Source organism: Tamandua tetradactyla, chromosome 7, assembly GCF_023851605.1.
Source record: "Tamandua tetradactyla isolate mTamTet1 chromosome 7, mTamTet1.pri, whole genome shotgun sequence".
Lineage (NCBI taxonomy): Eukaryota > Metazoa > Chordata > Mammalia > Pilosa > Myrmecophagidae > Tamandua > Tamandua tetradactyla.
In genome coordinates this window covers 149,734,946-149,754,078 of record NC_135333.1, presented here as the reverse complement: position 1 = coordinate 149,754,078, position 19,133 = coordinate 149,734,946, and the positions used below count along the sequence as shown (strand labels likewise).

General features: G+C 35.0%; 1 protein-coding gene across 1 annotated transcript in view; it reads right to left on the bottom strand.

Annotated features, from left to right (window-relative positions):
• PTPRQ (protein tyrosine phosphatase receptor type Q) overlaps window positions 1-19,133 on the bottom strand; it is a 242,561-nt gene that overhangs the window by 94,423 nt on the left and 129,005 nt on the right. The window contains 1 exon segment of the mRNA XM_077168288.1: window positions 353-676. Coding sequence (XP_077024403.1) covers window positions 353-676 — 324 coding nt within the window.

Below are 19,133 nucleotides of genomic sequence, written 5' to 3'. Positions count from 1 at the left end.
CCTGGATTAAAAGCCAAGGGCAGATGGCAATCAGTATGGCCCAAAGACAGATCATAAAAACAGGCTTCCCAAGACGTTTTGTTGCAAAGTAACTTTGGCAGAACTCTGACAGTTTGGGAAAAGCCCTAATAATATCTGAAATGGAATTTTCCTTTGAATTTCATTTAAATTACAAATATGCATATTATTGTGTGTGTTAGTTTGGTTACTAACATGGTAATTTCATGTTTGATGATTTTACACAACTGGATTAAGAAGAATGCATGCATATGTGTGTGTGTGTGTGTGTGTGTGTGTGTGTGTGTCTTTGTGCGCGCGTGCGCATCAGAAGAGAACTAAAATCTGTACTTACGGCCAGGTAGAGTTTGTGTAGAGATCCAGTTTGAAGCATTGCCATAGCCAGCATTAGTGCTGGCAGCTACTTGGAATCTATACCATCTAAATTTCTTTAATCCATATATTGTCTCTTCAGTTAGATCAGCATCATAGAGGTACTGAATTTTTTGATATTCAACACATTCTTCAGATTCCCATCCTCCGCATTTTTGAGAACGAAGTTGAGTAGTAATTTTGTAATTTTGGAAGTAGCCAAGGATAGCGTCAGGTCTTCTCCACGTCAGTGTTGCACTAGTCGGCTGAACATTAGAAAAAGCAATATTTGTGGGAACGCTGGGAACTACAAGTTAAAAGTAAAAAATTTAAAACAATTAGAATTATGTAAAATTTTATAAAAATCCTATGTACAAAATTTTAAAATGTTCTACTCTTGGATTTCAAAATATAATAAACATTGAACTCCAAATGAGAAGAACACAGCTTAATAAAGTTTGAGACAGTGTGAGATGGCATGGAAGATGAACAAACCATCAGATGGAAGACACAAGAAGTCATAAAATTAGAGCAGTCTACACTGGCAAATTTAAGAGATAAAACACCTGCTATTCTCTTTATAGTAAGCCAGGGACAACTCTTGCAATGGCAAGAGTTCTTAGCTGGCATCAATCCTACCATCCTTATATAAGCACCAAAGCTACAGAAGAGGAAATGTGATTTTAAAATATTTTATTATCAGGCATTACAACGATGGCTCAGTGGCAGAATTCTCTCCTGCCATGCCAGAGACCCGGGTTTGATTCCTGGAGCTTGCTCATGCCAAAAATAAATAAATAAATAAAAGTTATTATCATTTACCTAGTGTAGATCTTTCTATTACTACTGCCCTTATTATATTAGTAATCCCACCCTTAACAAGCAGAACTTTAAGGTGATATTTCAGGAAAGATCAGTTCAAAAGAACAGAAGCTAAAATTATCGTGATATTTTTATTCCCTGCCTCGCTTCCAAATCCAATCCTAATTTTGCTTCAGATATGTGTAAAAATTTTAAACCTTAGCACTTCTCCCATGGTCTGAGATTTTAATATTCAGTTCCCAAGAAAAACACTGTTGAATATTTAACTATCTTAATAGACACAGCACATGATATGTATAGTAAGTACTTAAAATTAACCAAGCATTTCTGGAACGTCATGAAGCACACCAATATTAAAACAGAGACACAGGTATGTGTACATCACCTACAATCACGTGCTCATTCTTGGAGTTGCCTATTATATTCCATTGATTTGCCAAAGGAGGGCCATGTGCCAGGCTCTGTGCCTGGTGTTAGAGATTCAAGATACGTTTGGCTCATATCCTGTTATCAAGAGATAGTAGTTTCTTGGGCAAGTAATATAAACATGTTATGGTCACAGATATGAACTGATATGGCCTCTTTCTCCCACCTTACCTTCCCATGTATGTAGATAGATATGCAAAACCTTTGCTCAGAACTCTAAGACAGAGAAAATGATAACGAATTTCATGAAAATCGCATAATTCATGGAAATGATATTCTAATAACGCTAAAAAAAGAAAATTAATAAATATTTAGAAAGATCTTTCATTTGTAAACCTCCTATATTTAATTGAACATTAAATGAATACCTTTCAAGCACCTACTATGCACCAAGTCCTATCATAGGTGCTTGGAATACAATGAACAAAACAGACAAAAGCCCTGCCTTTGTGTAATTTATAATCATGGGGCCCTACATGCAATAAAAGTATAAATAAGCACCACATATTATATTTTGGATGATGACCAGGGTCATGAAGAAAAATAAGGAAGAGAAGATAGTTTCAGTTTTTAAAATTTTTACTGAAATTTAAATTGGGCTTGGAAAAAAGGTCTTCTTGATGAGAAGATATTAAGTAAATTGCTGATGGAGGAAGGGGAGGTGCTGTGTGACTATGTGGAGTAGCTGTATTTCCAGCAGAGGGAGCTACCTGATTAAAAGGCCAGGTATATTTGAAGAAGGCCTGGTATATTCAAAGAATAACAAGGAGGCTGTTTAGAAAGTAATAGTTGAAGTCAAAGAATAAGCAATGAAGACTGAATTGTAGACAACTTTGTAGGGCGTATTTATAATTTTCATTTGACATGGAATGGCTTTGAGCAGAGGATTGACAGGATCTAAGATGTTGCCCAGAATCACTACAACTAGGTCGAAGATAGACTGAAGGGAGGCAAGGATGCCAACAGAGAGACTAATTAGGAAGTTTCCTGCAATGTCAACGAAAGGAATGACAGTGGCCTAGACCAGGAGATAGGGCAGCAGACGTGAAGAAAAGTATTCAGATTCTGAACATATTTGAAGGAGAGCTGACAGAATTTGCCACTGGATGGCATGTGGGATACGAGAGCATGAGAGAAGTAAAGGAAAGCTCTAATGTGTCTGGCTTCAGCAGAGAGAAATAAGAAGTTGCTCTCAACCAAGATGGGGATGATTGTGGAAGGAGTAAGCTCTGAGGAGGAAGATTAAAAATTGATTTTGATTACCTTAACTTTGAAATGCCTACTAGCCACCCAGGAGGAAATGCCGAGTGGTAGATGGATACAAGAGTCTGGAATTCTATAGCTAGGTCTAGACCTAAGTTAACGTTTTAGATTTCCTCAACTGTTTACTGACTTATCTACAGATCAACTGCTTATACATTTGCCTGAAAATGAAAGAGAAGAGCAAGTTTAAAGCAATGAAAAACAATTACTAGGTTACTTAAAATCATGTGATTAGATCCAATCGCTCCATTTTCACATACTAATAATTATCATGGAGTTCTACTGCATTTAATCTAACATTAACTTTAAAAGTAGAATTACAAACAAAACAATTGATGTGCTATTTACAATACACTCACTATTCTATCTTCCCCATAGTGTAGAAAAACAATTGGAGAAAAAATTATTTTTAAGGAGAACTTATTAGAAGGAGAAACTGTAAAACTGGCTAAAAAATGTATTATAATGAATTATACAAATCCCTCAGCCGTTAAATTTTAACTCAACCTGGAGATAAGAACAATTTTTAGCATACTCTAACACAAGGCAGTGAAATATGATTTGGATGATCAGGATTAGTTTTCAGAGAAGGGATAGCTTATAAAGTGGGATTCCAATTGTTTTAAAGGTGGAGATATTAGAAGAGGGGGTAACATGAGGTAAGCTAAAGTTAACCATGGCTTATAATTCATGTTGTCAATATCACACTGGAAGTCTTCACAATAGCTAGAATCAGACTGGTCCAGAGGGGCATTTAGATAGCGTTTCAGGCAACAGTAAACTGACAGTGGTCAGAATGAGAAGTTCAGAGGTACATTTTATCAGATCCAATCTGGTAACTGCACAACAAGAAAGAGGACAAGTCTATAGTCCATTTGCTATGTTAAGGAAAGAGAAAATAAGGTGGTAGCAATTTTAGATCTATTTTATACAGGGGTGGGGGATGGAGATTTAATTCATAAGAAAATGTAAGTGAATCATAAAAGTATAGAGCCTCAGAATTTGAAGATTTAGAGATCATCTTTGTCAATCCAACTCTTTATGTCTTATCTCTGTGGTAGTCATTATCTGAAGATGCTGCCCAAAATTCTCAGCCTCTAGTCTATACATAACTTCTCCAAGTAATTCAATCAAAGACTAATCTAGGTACTGTAATGAAAGGATTTTTGCCCATGTAATTTAGATCTCTGGTCAACTCACCTTAAATGAAAGAGATTATATAGGTTGTCCTGACCTAATGATGTAAGTGCTTTAAAAGCAGTGTAGTTTCTGGTCAGTTGCAAAAGAGGAAGTCAGGAACTCAAAGCAGTAGAAGGCTTTGACGTAAAAAAAAAAAAATCATCCACTGTCAGTTTTGGATAAATCTTGAAAAGAATTAATGCAGCTTCTGGTAACTGAGAGCAGTCCATGACTAACAACCAGCTAGAAAATGGAGATTCAGTCCTACAATTGCAAGGGACTCAATTCTGCCACAACCATGTGAGTCTGGAAGAGGATTGAGGTTCATACAATAATGCAGCTACCCAACATTTTTATTTTAGCTTGTGACTCTAGAAAAGAACTCAGGCATGGGGTTATAGGTTGAATCATACCATCCCTGCCCAAAGACATATTTAAGTCCTAAATCTTGGTCTGTGAATAAACTCAGTTGTAAATAGGATCATCAAAGATCCTATTAGTCAAGATGATGCCAAACTAAATTAGGATGGGTCTTAAACCAATATGACTGGAGTCCTTATAAGCAGGGGAAATTTGGACACAGTGAAGAGGAGACAGCCAGGGAGAGGGATGGTCATGAGACAGAGGCAGAGATTGAATTATGGATTGCCCATCAGCCACCACCATAATGCTAAGACCTTGGAGAAAGCATGATCTTGCGAATACACTGAATTTGGACTTTGAGCGTCCCAAACTGTGAAACAATAAATTCCTGCTGTTCAAGCCACTTAGTCTCTGGAACTTTGTTACAGAAGCTCTGGCAAACTAAGACACATGGCGTAGCTGGACTTGATCTAGATTTATATAGTTAATTGATTTTTATTCTATCTTATAAGTACTTAAAATTAACAAAGCCTTTCTAGAACGTCATGAAGCACACCAATATTAAAACAGAGACACAGGTATGTGTACATCACCTACAATCACGTGTTTATACTTGGAGTTGCCTATTATATTCCATTGATTTGCCAAAGGAGGGCCACGTGCCAGATTCTGTGCCCAGTGTTAGGGATTCAAAATACGTTATTTTCTCTGTCTATAGAACGCTGAGCTAATAAACTGGTGTTATTTTAAGCTATCAAGTTTGTGGTAATTAGTTACACAGCAATAGAAAACAAATACAACCTCCCTCTATATAATGAGAAATCTTTGATTATTCAGCCATGGCTTAAATACAAAGAGGAGATGGAAACTTAAAGTCTTGAAGGGTTTTATTTTAAAATGTATTTCCAGATAGTTCCATTCATTCATTGCCTTCCTTCTTTATTTTTGAACTAAAATCCACTTTCCTATAAATCCTAGTTCTGAAATCTACCTGAAATAGCTCTTACCCTATTTTCATCTCCACTGCACTCCAAGACATCACAGATCTCAAAAGGCTTTGATCCTGCCCTATATTAATAACAAAGTTTGAGAATTACTCAATATATGAATGTTCACTTATATGTTATATTCACATTCAAATGCCAACCTATATATTAGAACTCTATCTGCCAGTGACTAAGCTAATGCTTGAGCTATAGTAGAAACCATACTATGTTGAGCCTTCTAGACCAGATTCGAGATAATAAGTTTCACCCTAAGTAAACTGGCAAAACTTGAGGAGTTTTAGATTGCATTTTTGCTTTAATTAAAACCTTATGGGGGAAAAAAAAAACACAATGAGGCAAGCAATGGTGTGTCAGTGGCAGAGTTCTCACCTGCCATGCTGGAAACCTGGGTTCAATGCCTGGTGCCTGTCATGCAAAAAAAAAAAAAAAAAATAGAAAAAAAGAAAAAACTTTATACTCTGCTCTTTCCCATAGGGATGGAAGGATGATCCAGAAATTTCCCTTTCTTTGGATCTACCACCAGTTCACTTTACCTATAGTTTGCTAAGCAACTGATATAGAGGTGGAAGAAAATGGACACATTCTCTAGCCAGTAAACTGGGGGAGGCAAAGGAAGCTTTCCTTCTCCCATTCCATCAGGAGGGGTGAATAAATGACCATGGATCTACACCATTATTTTCTTCCTCCAGTGTTCAGATTTACATGGCAAAGTGATGCACAGGAAAAATTTCTGGCAGTCTAGTAATACTAGTTCATAGGTTAGTATTCTCCCAGTAAGTTTTGCAAAACAGAAAAGGTCTCAATAGCATAGTATTTTAACTTGACAAACAAGGTCCAGGTGAATTATTTTCAACCTGGCTTAGGGAAGCATATCAGCGACTGGGGATGCCTTCCCTCTGACAGGCACAGTGATGGGCCTGGTACACAGAGTATCTGACACACATGGGCTCTCAATAAATGTCTGTTGACTGAAGGAATCGATACTCTTCATTAAAACAGCCCTTTAGTTTTCACAAGCCACAGAATCTAGTCTACTATTTTCAATCAATGTGTTTAGAGAGATGATCCAGAAATAATGATGATCTGAGACCACATATAGTATAACTCATAGACTTATTATTTTAAAAGAGGGCTACTTCAGAGGCACTCAAAAGTGACCAGCAGTAACCCTCATTTATATCCAGTATCTTCTCTTTTGATGAACTGTGTGTTGAACTAGACTATTCCAAGGCAACAGCCCTATTGAATTACAGATACAAAAAGGATTACACTTATTTTAGCATGGAGAATCAGATTTCCATTCTTTAAGAATGACTAAAAATCCCAAACTTTTTCTATCCACAGATGGTACTAATTTGAACACATCATTCCATGCTTCCTGGAGTAACCGTGCAGCTTGCTTAGATTTTCTAAACATGACTGAACTGTGATGAAGCAATCAACATTCAAAGGCAAGGTATTTCGTAAATTATATTTTTATTCATAAATTATAGTTAGAGTGAAATAACTTTCATCACGGTTGAAATGAAGTTCTGTGGGTCTGGGTCTGTATAAATAAGATTTCTTGCAGCTTTAAATACAGGCCAGTTTTACTATTTATATATGCTGGTTCATAGAGATACTTATAAATAAATACTAAGAAATAAAGACTTAGAAAATAAAAATATGGATTATACTGTAAACTTATGAATATCAATTAGCAGAAGTTGCCAACCTCTTATGATAGGGTTCTGGTGGTACTTTGTATTGACTTTTCACTGACCTGGCTAAGTACACTAATAAATTTTCCTCAATTCTCTATTTATGACTATGTAGTTTATCTTCAAGCACAGGTGTAATCTGTTAAGCAAACCAGCTGCCTGAAATTTACATTTGTAAAGCATACAAAAATATCAACACAATCTCCCTTAGTTTATTAAGAACATTTGTGTCTCTAAAAATGTTAAATAATCTATAATTTTGTTAGAAACACAATGGAAAGACACACAATCTAAGATTAACTGTACACAAATAAAAGTACAGTTTGCTAATAACAACAAAATAGAAATTTATATAAAAATTGAATTCTTGCAAAGTTGAATGTAAATCAAATTTCAGCATGTTGAATATAAATTTTGCACTAACTGCCATTTAACCAATAGATTTTACTGAGCATTCACTCTGAGTCACTTGGCAGGTTACAAGTCTTAAGGTATGAGCACTTTTTTGTACAAATATGGAAAATAATTGAGCTAATAGCTCAAAGAGGCGATGATATCAGGAAAGACTGATTGGAAGGTGAAGATCTGCAATTTGAAGAAAAAAATGAGGTTTAATAGAGATGTGAAAGAAACAAATTCAAGTAGGTTACTATGGAAAGAGACAAAAGTAGCTGCAAAATGCTTGTTAAGGGCTGGAAAGTAGCCTTCACTAGAGAAAAAAGTCCAATGAAAGAAATCAAATGGGGGGAGAAAAGATCAGGTGTGGTAATATTGAAAAACACTGAAAATTTAAGAAAAAAGTTGAGATGGCTACAGGAGGCAAGAGAGAACTGGCAGAGATTAATTAGTAAAGCATCAACAGATAAAAGATTGAGTCTCCATATAGGATGTTATTAGGAGAAGGTAAATTTGAAAGAAATTGATTAGCCTATTTTATGTATGAAGTACGGTGCAGGTTGTAATGATACCAAAGACTAATTAGGATTAACACTAAAAGAAAATGCAAAGGAATATTGGCAGAATGTGATGATTTACTAGATGGGAAAAAAACAGGAGTAAGGAGTATTGGATGAACACAGGCATTAGGTTAATACTCAAAATGTATGTTCTACATTGCCGAAGGTAGTCTGCAAATTTGATTCTGAGTGTTATAGCAAATAATACAAAGAGAACATCAAGATTGTGAATCTCTGTGAACATAAGTAGAGACAAATTCAATTAATAAAAAAAGGCAACAGTCTCTCATATTGAAATCAATCATAAATGTCTCTTGAGAATTCACAGGAAGAGGATACCATGCATTTTGTTTAAATGTTAACTTTTATTAAAACCAATGCCCTTTATAACAGCAAAACGTTGTAAATAAATATCCACCTACAGAGACCAGTTGAAGATATTCTAGTAATTAACACACATGATCATAAAAAAAAAGACACTGCAGCAATGCAACCCATCACCACAGAAAGAGGTTCACAATATATTGCTAAATAAACAAAGAAGATGACAAAAATAGAACAGACCATTGTACCAACGTCAGTTTCCTGGTTCTGATATTGAGCCATAGGTATATAAAGGGCTATCATTTGGGAGAGAAAGGTTGGGGTACACTGGACCTCTCTGCAATCTTGCAATTTCCTATGAGTCTATAATGATCTCAAAATAAAAAGTCGAAAGCAACGACGATGACAAAAAGAAATGGCAGGATGATCCACTGTTGGAGATTGCTGTCTTTTGTTTCTAGCACAAGGCTATAGCCCTTGGTAGTCAGAAAGGTTTCCTCTGGGTATGTTAGATCCCTAGGGCTGCTGTAAGGAATTTCTGCAAACAGAGTTGCTTAACCCAATAGAAATATCTTCCCTCCCAGTTCTGGAGGTCAGAAGTTAGGAGTCACAGTGCGGGCAGGGCCCTGCTCCCTCTGAAGGCACAAATGGAGGATACTTCCCTGCCTCTGCCAGCTTCTGCTGGCCCCAGTGTTCCTCCACTCACAGCTTCACCACTAAAGCTGTCTTCTCCCTGGGTTTGTGTCCAAAATTCCCCGCTTCTTTACCAAGTCATGTTTGGATTTAGGGCCCACCACAGTCCAGGATGATATCAGATACCACGTGTTTTGATAAGCAATGCCAACAATATCCTTACAAAGAAAATACTAAGTATGTTTAACTCGGAATTTCTTATGATGTCTCTTGGTGTGTCTGAGTGGCAAAAACCACAAATAGGTTTTAGTAAAAGCATTTATTCAGAGATCGTAATCATGCAGTTTAGGATACACTTCTGTCTGATGGTTTGGCTTAATCTAGAGATAGTATTTAGAGGAGATGGAACAACATTTTCCAAATAGGCCACTGCATGAATACTATTTTAGCATTTTAGTATTCTTTGTAGTATACTACAAAGCTGGGAATGAGGAATGACTAACTCTTACTAGTGTGTCAAATTAACCTATTTTATAATAGAAGCTCATTCCACATGTATGAAAGAGAACAGAGGAGTATCCATAAACAGGGGTAAGATTTCCTAAAAAAAAAAATTTTAATGATTTTTCTAGTGCATGAAGAGATGGGCAATTGCAGCCCCAAAATTCAGTAATTCATAGTTAGAATGAATTTAGCCTTTAAACCAAGTGTTACTGTGGTAGATTCAGTTGTCAACTGGGCCAAATGAAGGTACCTAGTTCTGTTGCTGTGGACATGAGCCAATGGTACGTGAACCTCATCTGTTACTCATTACATCTGCAGTTGGCTAGGAGGCATGCCTGCTGCAATGAATGATTGATTTAATTGGCTGGTGCTTAAATGAGAAACTCAACATAGCACAGCCCAAGCAGCTCAGCATACCTCATCTCAGCACTCACAGCTCAATCCAGGCCTCTGGTGACGCGGAAAGGAATCACCCTGGGGAAAGATGTTGGAACCCAGAGGCCTGGAGAGGAGGCCAGCACAGATCACCTTGTGCTTTCCCATGTAATAAAGAACCTCAGTCAAAAGTTAGCTGCCTTTCCTCTGAAGAACTATATGTTAACTAAATAAATCCCCTTTAATTGAAAGCCAATCTGTCTCTGGTATGTTACATTCTGGCAACTAGCAAACCAGAACAGTTACTGAACACATAACTTATTTATAAAAATATCTTGGTAAAATTTCTTCTGGAAACAGTCATTTTGGGGAAAGCATTACCAGGAAAGCTGGCTACATGATATTCTGTATGAAAACAAAATGAATTGACTTGATTTAGGTAGTCATTAGTTTGACAGCTCTATATAGTAAGTCACCACATGAGAATATAAAAAGTAACAACTTTGATTTGAAATTGTTCATCTGAAGCGATTCTTAGATGAACAGTTAGATAGCAGAGTTAGCTGTCATTAAGATCACTGTGAGAACACCTGGAGACCTGGAGTATGGGGTTTTGAGAGTAGCTGGAAAAGAAGAGCTACAGAGGATTTAAATTCTGGGTATAAACACCCCTCAATTCATTGGCTGATTTCTTAATTCTGCATTCATGAAGGAGATTTCAAGGAGCACAGTGGAAATTAATTTCTACTCAGTGTCCAACTGAGTAGAAATTTTAACTGCTGCTCACCACAGGGGAGATAGAGATTGTATTTTAAATTCCACCAAATTGAAAGCTTGGTAAACAGCTCATCCTTCATACTGAAAGCTAAGAAGGACCATACTTTTACTTTACTTTCTGTCCTGAGACTAAGGCATTCACTCTAAAACTAAGGATGGGACCACAATAAATTATCAAATCACACCTCAACAAGATGATCAGTCAGTAATTTAATGACCTGTCCGAACAAAAGCCAACATGCTTCAGAGGAATATACAAAAATCCAGAATTTCTATAACACATCACCAATGAAATCAAATATAAATTTAAAAATTACTAGGCAGAGGGGGTGCAAAGCTAGTTCAGTGGTAGAATTCGCCTGTCATGCAGGAGACCCAGGTTCGATTCCCAGCCTGTGCACATTCTCCAAAAAACAAGCAAGCAAGCAAGCAAAGAAAGAAAGAAAGAAACAAAAATTCAACAAATGGTGCCACAATAACAGGATATTCACATGGAAAAAGAATGAAATGCGACCCTCACCATACAGCATACAGAAATAAAATTACTAGACAGGCACGAAAATTACTAGTCACAGGAAAATATGACTCAGTATCAAGAGTAAAAAGTGGTCAATAGAAACAGACCACAGGAAAACTTAGTTGTACGAATTAGCAGAAAAGAACTTAAAACAGTTATTGCACAACTTTTATTTGACTAATGGATAAGATGGTCATAACAAGAGAGCAAGGGGGAATCTGAGGAGAGAAATGGATGTAATAAAATAGAACTAAATGAAAATTCTAGAAACCAAAATACATGATTAGAAATGTAATAGTCACTGGATTGGTTTAACATCAGGATGAAGATGGCACAACACAGGCTGGGTAAGTAGATGGAATGGTAATTTTGCAAAGTTTGTATATTTTATGTGAAATTGCACAGTATTAACATAAGTAAATATAAGCTAAGGAATCATATCGTAATCCCTTGAACAGCTACTAAAACTAGTTACACAAACAACTACAGATAAAAAGTTAATAGACTGGATGGTGCAACGGTGGCTCAATGGAAGAATTCTCACCTGCCATAGCAGAGACCCGGGTTTGATTCCCAGAGCCTGCCCATGCAAAATAGTTAATAGAGGAGCTAAAACAGAATGCTAAAATTATTCAATTTACCCAAACGAAGGAAAGAACAAAGGAACTAAAAACAAGATAGGATGAACAGAAAATAAGCAGTGAACAGTAACTCCAAACTCAGCTAAATCAATAATGGCTTTAAATCTTAATGGTTCAAATACTCCATTTAGAAGGCAAAGATCATCAGACAGGATAAAGATGAAAGACCAATTTTATGATACCACCAGACAAATGTTCTGTCCACCAGAGATACATTTTACATCTAATAAAACAATTCTTAAGTTAAATAGAAAACAACAAACCATACAAATAATAAACAAAAGAAGGTGTGACTGCCTTAGTATTGGACGAAATAGACTTTAAGATGAGGAGTATCCTCCAAAATAAAGATGGATAACTTACAATGTTAAGAGGTCAATTAATCAGGAATTATATAGCAATAATAAATATGTATGCTTTTTAGAATGAAAATGATTCTAACGTTTCACTTTTAAATGAAAATGTAAATAAACAAGAATAATCAAAACAATCTACAAATGAACAGATTTGTAGGACTTACCTTACCTGACCTAAAGACTTCCTATAAAACTATAGTAATAAAAACTGTGGTATTGGTGTAAGCATAGACAAATAAATCAAAAGAAGAGAATACAGTCTAGGAATTTAGTCAAATGCAAACAGCGTCTGATTTTTGACAAAGTTACCAAGGCAATTCAATAGTAAAGGAAATTCTTTCAACATATAATTCTGGAAAAATTTGGATAAATATATGGGGGTAGGGAAAAAGAACCATGAAACACCTCAAAATACACACAAAAATAGCTTGAAATGAAACAGAAGTAAATGTCAAAGCTAAGCTATAATATGTCAAGAGTAAAATAGGATAATTTCTTTCTGATATTGAAGTAAGCAAAGATTTCTTGGAACAGACACAAACTGCATTAAACAGGAAATCAAAATTTGTTAATATGGATTTCACCATAATTAAAATTATGTGCTTATCCAAAGACTCTATTAAGAAAATAGAAAATCAAGCCACTGACTGGGTGAAAATATCTGTTACACATATATGAATTAAAGGACTCACATCCAAAATATATGAAAATATATATATTTTCATATAATTCAATAATAAAAAAGACAACAAAAAGAACCATACGCTTGATCAGAAACTTTCCTAATGAAATTAAAGCAGCTCTCACTTTGCATTATTCTGATAACCTTGAATTTAAATTGCCATGGCTTAGTTAAATAGCACCATTTCCCTCCCTCCCCGAAATAATGTTCTAATGGTTGCTACCGTGCTTTATTAACTGACAGCAACTCATAAAATACAAATTTCCCTGGTAGCTTCTTTGGGCTATAAATCAATACATCAACAACACGTGCACATTATGATTTGTGAAATCTGTTGGTGATTGGTCACTGGACACCTCTTACATCAGTTCATGCACAGGCAACAAGGCACACAGTTGTGTTACCTCTTTGAAACCCAGTTATAAACTCCTATGAGATCTTGGCCAACAAAGATGAAAGTGCAGCAAATCAATGCAAAGCAAGTACTCTAGATATACAAGCAAAGGAAGTCCGTAAAGATGAATTTATGGATATAAAAAAGGAAAATGGTTGCGATGAAAAGCATGAAGAAACCCCAGAGGGATTAATGCCAGCAAAACACTTAACTTTAAAGGAGTTTTTGAAGATTTTTCATGACCTCAAAAGGGCAAAGGATAAAATGCTGGAAGCTGATTCAAACTTGGAAAGGAGTATAATAAGGCAGAGGAAAGATGCTAATTCCATATCAAAAGCAAAATGATGAAAAAAAGACAGCAACCACTTGATAATTTTTTTAACTAAGAAATATAATATTTCATTCTCAATGTTTCTAATGTTCTAAAATACAGCTTGTAAATAAATAATGGCATTATTATTTTTTCATTTTCTTATATATTTATATCTGATAGTAAAATAGCTTCTAATTTCGTGATGAAAATTTTTAAAGATCACAATGCTAATTTCCCTGATTGGATCATTCTGACGGCTTTGCACAAACTCAGCATGCAAAGTTGTTCTCCTGGTCTTGAATTATTTTATAAAACCTGTTTACAAATAGCCAATAACCACATGCAATTAGTCACATCGTAAGTCAACACAGAAGTGCAAAATAAAATCATGAGCTATTCTTTAACAGACGAAGATGGATAAAATTTAAAAGGTTGAAAACCTCAAATGCTGATGAGGATGACGATTAATCAGAACTCTCATCCATGGCTGGTAGGAATGCATTTAAAATAGTGCAAACCATTTAGTAAACTGTCAGATTCTCTTAACAGTTAAATATATATCTACTCTATGATTCAGAAATTGTACAAAAAAAAAGATGTTTACAAGAATATCTATAGCAGCTTTATTCACGGTACTCTGGTCTGGAATGATCCAAATGTCAATCACAAGAAAACAGACACACTAACAGTGGCATATTCATATGAAGGTAATGACAATATTTAAAAACAAAAAATTTAATGAAACCCTTAAAACATAGCTTTCCCCCAAATTATGTTGAAATAAATGGGCCAGACATAAAGGTACATATAGTTCAAGAACAAGCGAAATGAGTCAATATTGTTAGAAATCACACCAGTGGTTAACTTTCTGGGTGGGGATATAAAGGAACTTTTTGTCATTGATGGACCTGTTCTACATAGTGAGTGGGTGGTGGTTACATGGGTGCATAAATTTGTCAAAATTCAATGAGTTGCACCCTTAAATTCAGTGCATTTCACTGTGTATTTATTTCCCACAGGAAAAAAGAAAATTTCAAAAGTAAAATGTTTCTATAGAAAATGTTGCAACACTATTCACAATAAGTCACAAAAATATAAACAGTGGCACATTTAACATACTAGATACCAGTACCTTCTAGGAAATACTTTATAATTCTATATTTTTTATAGGGAAAACAATCACGACTAGATTTTGAGTTTTACTGTATCTCTCATTTATCCCTATTTAAAAGGAAGGCTTTCAGATTAGCCCAAATATGTGAACCATTATATAACCAACTTTTGGTATCCAACAAATCTGCATTTAGTACTTCTGAAAATTGCATCCTATCCATTTTTTAAGGAGCATGTCTTATCCATTCAACTATTTCTCTGCAACAGTATCCTAAATCCAAAATTAGTTTTAAATTTCAAGTTTAAACTTTTAAAATGTTAACCTCTCAGTCAAAATAAATACCATTAATGTAGCTGAATTAAAAAGGAATCTTAGTTTTTAAAAAGGAACCCTATCTACAGTAGGCTAACTTAAGTATGTAGTAATAAATGACAGAAAATTGAGCTGCTGACTTTTAATCCACCTTTAATTGGATAAATTTCATTATTGTGATCATACAGAAAAATATTTATTATCTTTCTAACATTGAAAATTATCTTTGAAGTATTTTATTTGAGGTTCCAGTAAGTAGGTGGAAAACAATTTAAATGACAACTGCAATTTATTAATACATTAAGGGTCATCACTTTGTTGCTGTTATTTGAATTTTTTAAATGTTTAATTTTATAATGGCTGCTGCTTATCCATGGCTGATATTTATAAAACAGCTTCCTTCTCAAAAGTTACAATTTTACATACTATGTGACTTTTAACATTTGGAATTCATTAGATTGAAGTTAACAACTATCTGCACAATTTTCTGTCTATTCAGATATCTTCACATTAATACTGCATCTATTTTAAATTGAGTCTAAATTAATGTAATATTACACAAATTTATTATCAACAAAACCCATATTTCTATGTTTCAGAAATTTTTTACCATTAGTTAATATTTTTTCATTAAGTTTATCATCTCATTTAAATAATAGGCTAATTCCTGATGTTTTCAAATAAGAATCACCACCAGACAGAAAGAGGACATTTGCATGCACACACACACACACACACATGCTTAGTTTAGTTTAAAAGGGAAATAAAGGAGAATAAGAAGGGGGAAAAGTGGGGGTGGGGGAGAGGAAGTTGATATGTAAAGGCTGTTATGGAAAGTATCGGCTACAGCTGCATAGGACAGGAATGGAAAATAGCGTAATAGGATATGCCTCAGTTCCTAAATAAGTTAATAAAAATGCTGCTTGAAGAACAGCTGGCTGTAGCTGGAGCTGGGATGACGAAAAGAACGTCTGCCTGGAATCTGCTTAATGAAAGGTATTAGAGCACCACTGGGGTCAAGAAGAATTATGCAGATAACCCAAATTCATTTCTTACAAAGGGAATTACATTTAAAAGTACTTTTAAATTTATAATTTAGAATGTGAGACCTAAGAGAATTTCAAAATAGCAAACATTATACTTTTTTGGAACTAATCCAGTATAGCAAATGAGATGACTCCACGGACTTTAAAAGTTTCCCAGAATGGCTTTGGTATTTTGCAGATTTTATTCTATTGACTCATTATATTTTCAGTTATAAAGGTTGAACATAAATTTGGTAATTTAGTTTTCCTGGATTTTAAATAAATAACTTAGGTAAATACACACACACCCCCCACACACATACTACATCATGAAATATCTGCATAAATTAATGGGAAAGTTCTTATAATAGAACTGATTTTCCCTACTCTGAAATGACTCTATTTGGACATTAGGGAAATAATGAGAGAAAACTATAATATTACCAACAAACAGAAATGATTTATTGTGTTTCTAAGGTAGGGAGGCACTACAATATAGTAGAGAGAATTCTGGACTAGTAGTAGTTCTACAAATAGCTAGTTGTAGCAAACTGAGGTCAGCTAATGTCCAGGCTTCATTTTCTATATCTGAAAAATGAAAAGATTGAACAAGGTAATCTCTAAGAACCAATGAAAACCTAAAATTGTATCATTCTAAATTTTAAGAGTATAAGAAATATATTTGCTTTATCACTGTCTTCTCAATAGTCCCTAGCACAGTGCTTCTATATCTCATACAACTTTGTCTTAAATGGATGAATGAAAAGGGTACCTCACATGATAATAAACATATCGTCATGGGGGGATTTCTGCTTCAAGGAAGATGGAGTAGATATACTTTGCCCTATTCTTCCTACTAAATATAATTAGAAATCCTGGATATTATACATAAAATAGACATTAAAAGACTCTGAAAAGTAGAGAACAAAGGCAGAACGACTAGAGAATTTGGGACCCAAAGAACAGCATGGTGTGTTTTCTTTTTGCCTCATATATCCCAGAAGTCAGTAACCTGAACACACCAACCTGAGCAGACAAAAGGGGCCCCCTAAAACCTGCTATATCCAGGCAAAAACTAAGGAGGCAATCTACCAAGACATAAATCATTCAAACTGCTCAACTTTAGCAAAAAAAAATTACAGATAAAAACCTTGGCCCCACCCCTTCCCATACTAACAAAGTCTGAATGGTGAGTTTAGGCTTCTGCATTCACCAGGAAGTAATGAGGCACGTTAACTATCCTTGATAGGGTGGTGTCAGAGAAGGCTAAATAGGAAGCCAGGACTTCCGTTCTTTCCAATCAGTAATGAAACCTCATGACCATCATGATGCCAGTAGAGAACATATGGGGAGCAGTAACAAGATAATCCTATTCCTCCCAACCAGGGAAGTATCAAAGTAGGCATACTGGGAGCCAGAACTTCCACTCAGAACCAGCATTAATGAAGAGGCTCTGCTTAAGTATTGGTGGAGGACAAATGGGGGACCTGAACTACTAATGCCACCTGACAATAATGGAGAGGTATCTTCCACCTTTCCTACCAGACAGTATCAGAGGAAGTCAATGAAAACAGAAGATTAAAGAAGATCCAGAGTCATAATATAATATCCAACTGTCCTTGCTACAACAGAAAATCACTCATCATATCAAGAACCAGGAAGGTCTCCAATTGAATGAAAAAGACAATCAACATATGTCGACACTAAGATGACTGAAATTTTATAATTACCTGAAAACAATTTTAAAGCATCCATCACAAAAATTATTTAATGAAGAAATCTAATTATAATTGAAACAAATGAAAAATAGAAAGTTTAGCAAAAAAATACTTAAAAAAGAAAAACTGGAAATTTTAGAACTGAAAAAATACATTTAAAAAAACCTTAAGACTTGATGCTTGAGCTTTACAGCAGAATGGGGAAAACATAGGGAAGAATCAGTGAACTGGAAGTTATAACAATAGAAATTACCCAGTCTGCACAAGAGAAGAAAACTAAACTGAGCAAAGTCTCATGCATCTACAGGACCATAACAAAAGACCAACTATCCATGTCATTGGAGTTCTGGAAGGAAAAGAAAGAGATTAATATGGAAAAAGTACTCAACTAAATAATAGCTGAAACCTTCTCAAATTTGGCAAAAGTCATAAACTATAAATTCAGGAAATGAAGTAAACTCTAAACATGGTAAACCCAAAGAAATCCACACCAAAATATACATCAAACTCCTGAATATTAAAGTAAAATAAATGGTTAAATAACAAAACCAGAAGACTCTGATAAGTTATGCATACAGAATGTACCTAGAGAAATCACTAAAATAAAAGCTAATGAAGAAGATAAATTCAAAAACACAATAAATAAATCAAAATAGAATTCTAAATATGCATAATTAACTCACAGGAAGGGAGGGAAAAGAAAACAAATGAATAAAACAGAGACAGCAAACAGAGAAAGAATGAAATAGCAGACTTAAATCTGTAATAAATAATTACATTAAATGTAAATGATCAAAATACACCTTGTTTTGGTAGACTACATCCCACAGAGAATCCCCATCACTGGCCTTGAAGATGCAAGCTACCATGAAGTAAGAAACCATATCAGAGAAGCCTACATGGCAAGAAACTATGTTTAGTCTTTTTGAGTGAGGGCATTCTCTGGTAAGATAATCAGTACTGTGACCAAAAGTAACTGAATTTAACAACCTGAGAAGTATAATAAAATCCTCAGTACCAAAGTATCAGAGCAGCATGAACCATTTGTGAAATTCCAACATAGTCAGATCACGCAATTATATGGACAAGCTACGTGTCCTGAAGCCTTTGGCATAATTGGATACTAGTTTTGGCCTCAAGAGATGGCTGCTGTATATTTTTTGCAACTGGTTTGATAACACAATTCAGCGCCATCTTTGCATCCAGAGAACTTAAACATTTCTCCAGGTCCATTTGTATACAACTTGAAGGACCTTGAAACTTTCTAGGTGCCATGAGAATATTTTTCTTTTTCTGTTCATGCAATAAACAGTTGTACCATATTATGATACATTTTCTAAGCAAAAATACCTGGAGCAGCAGT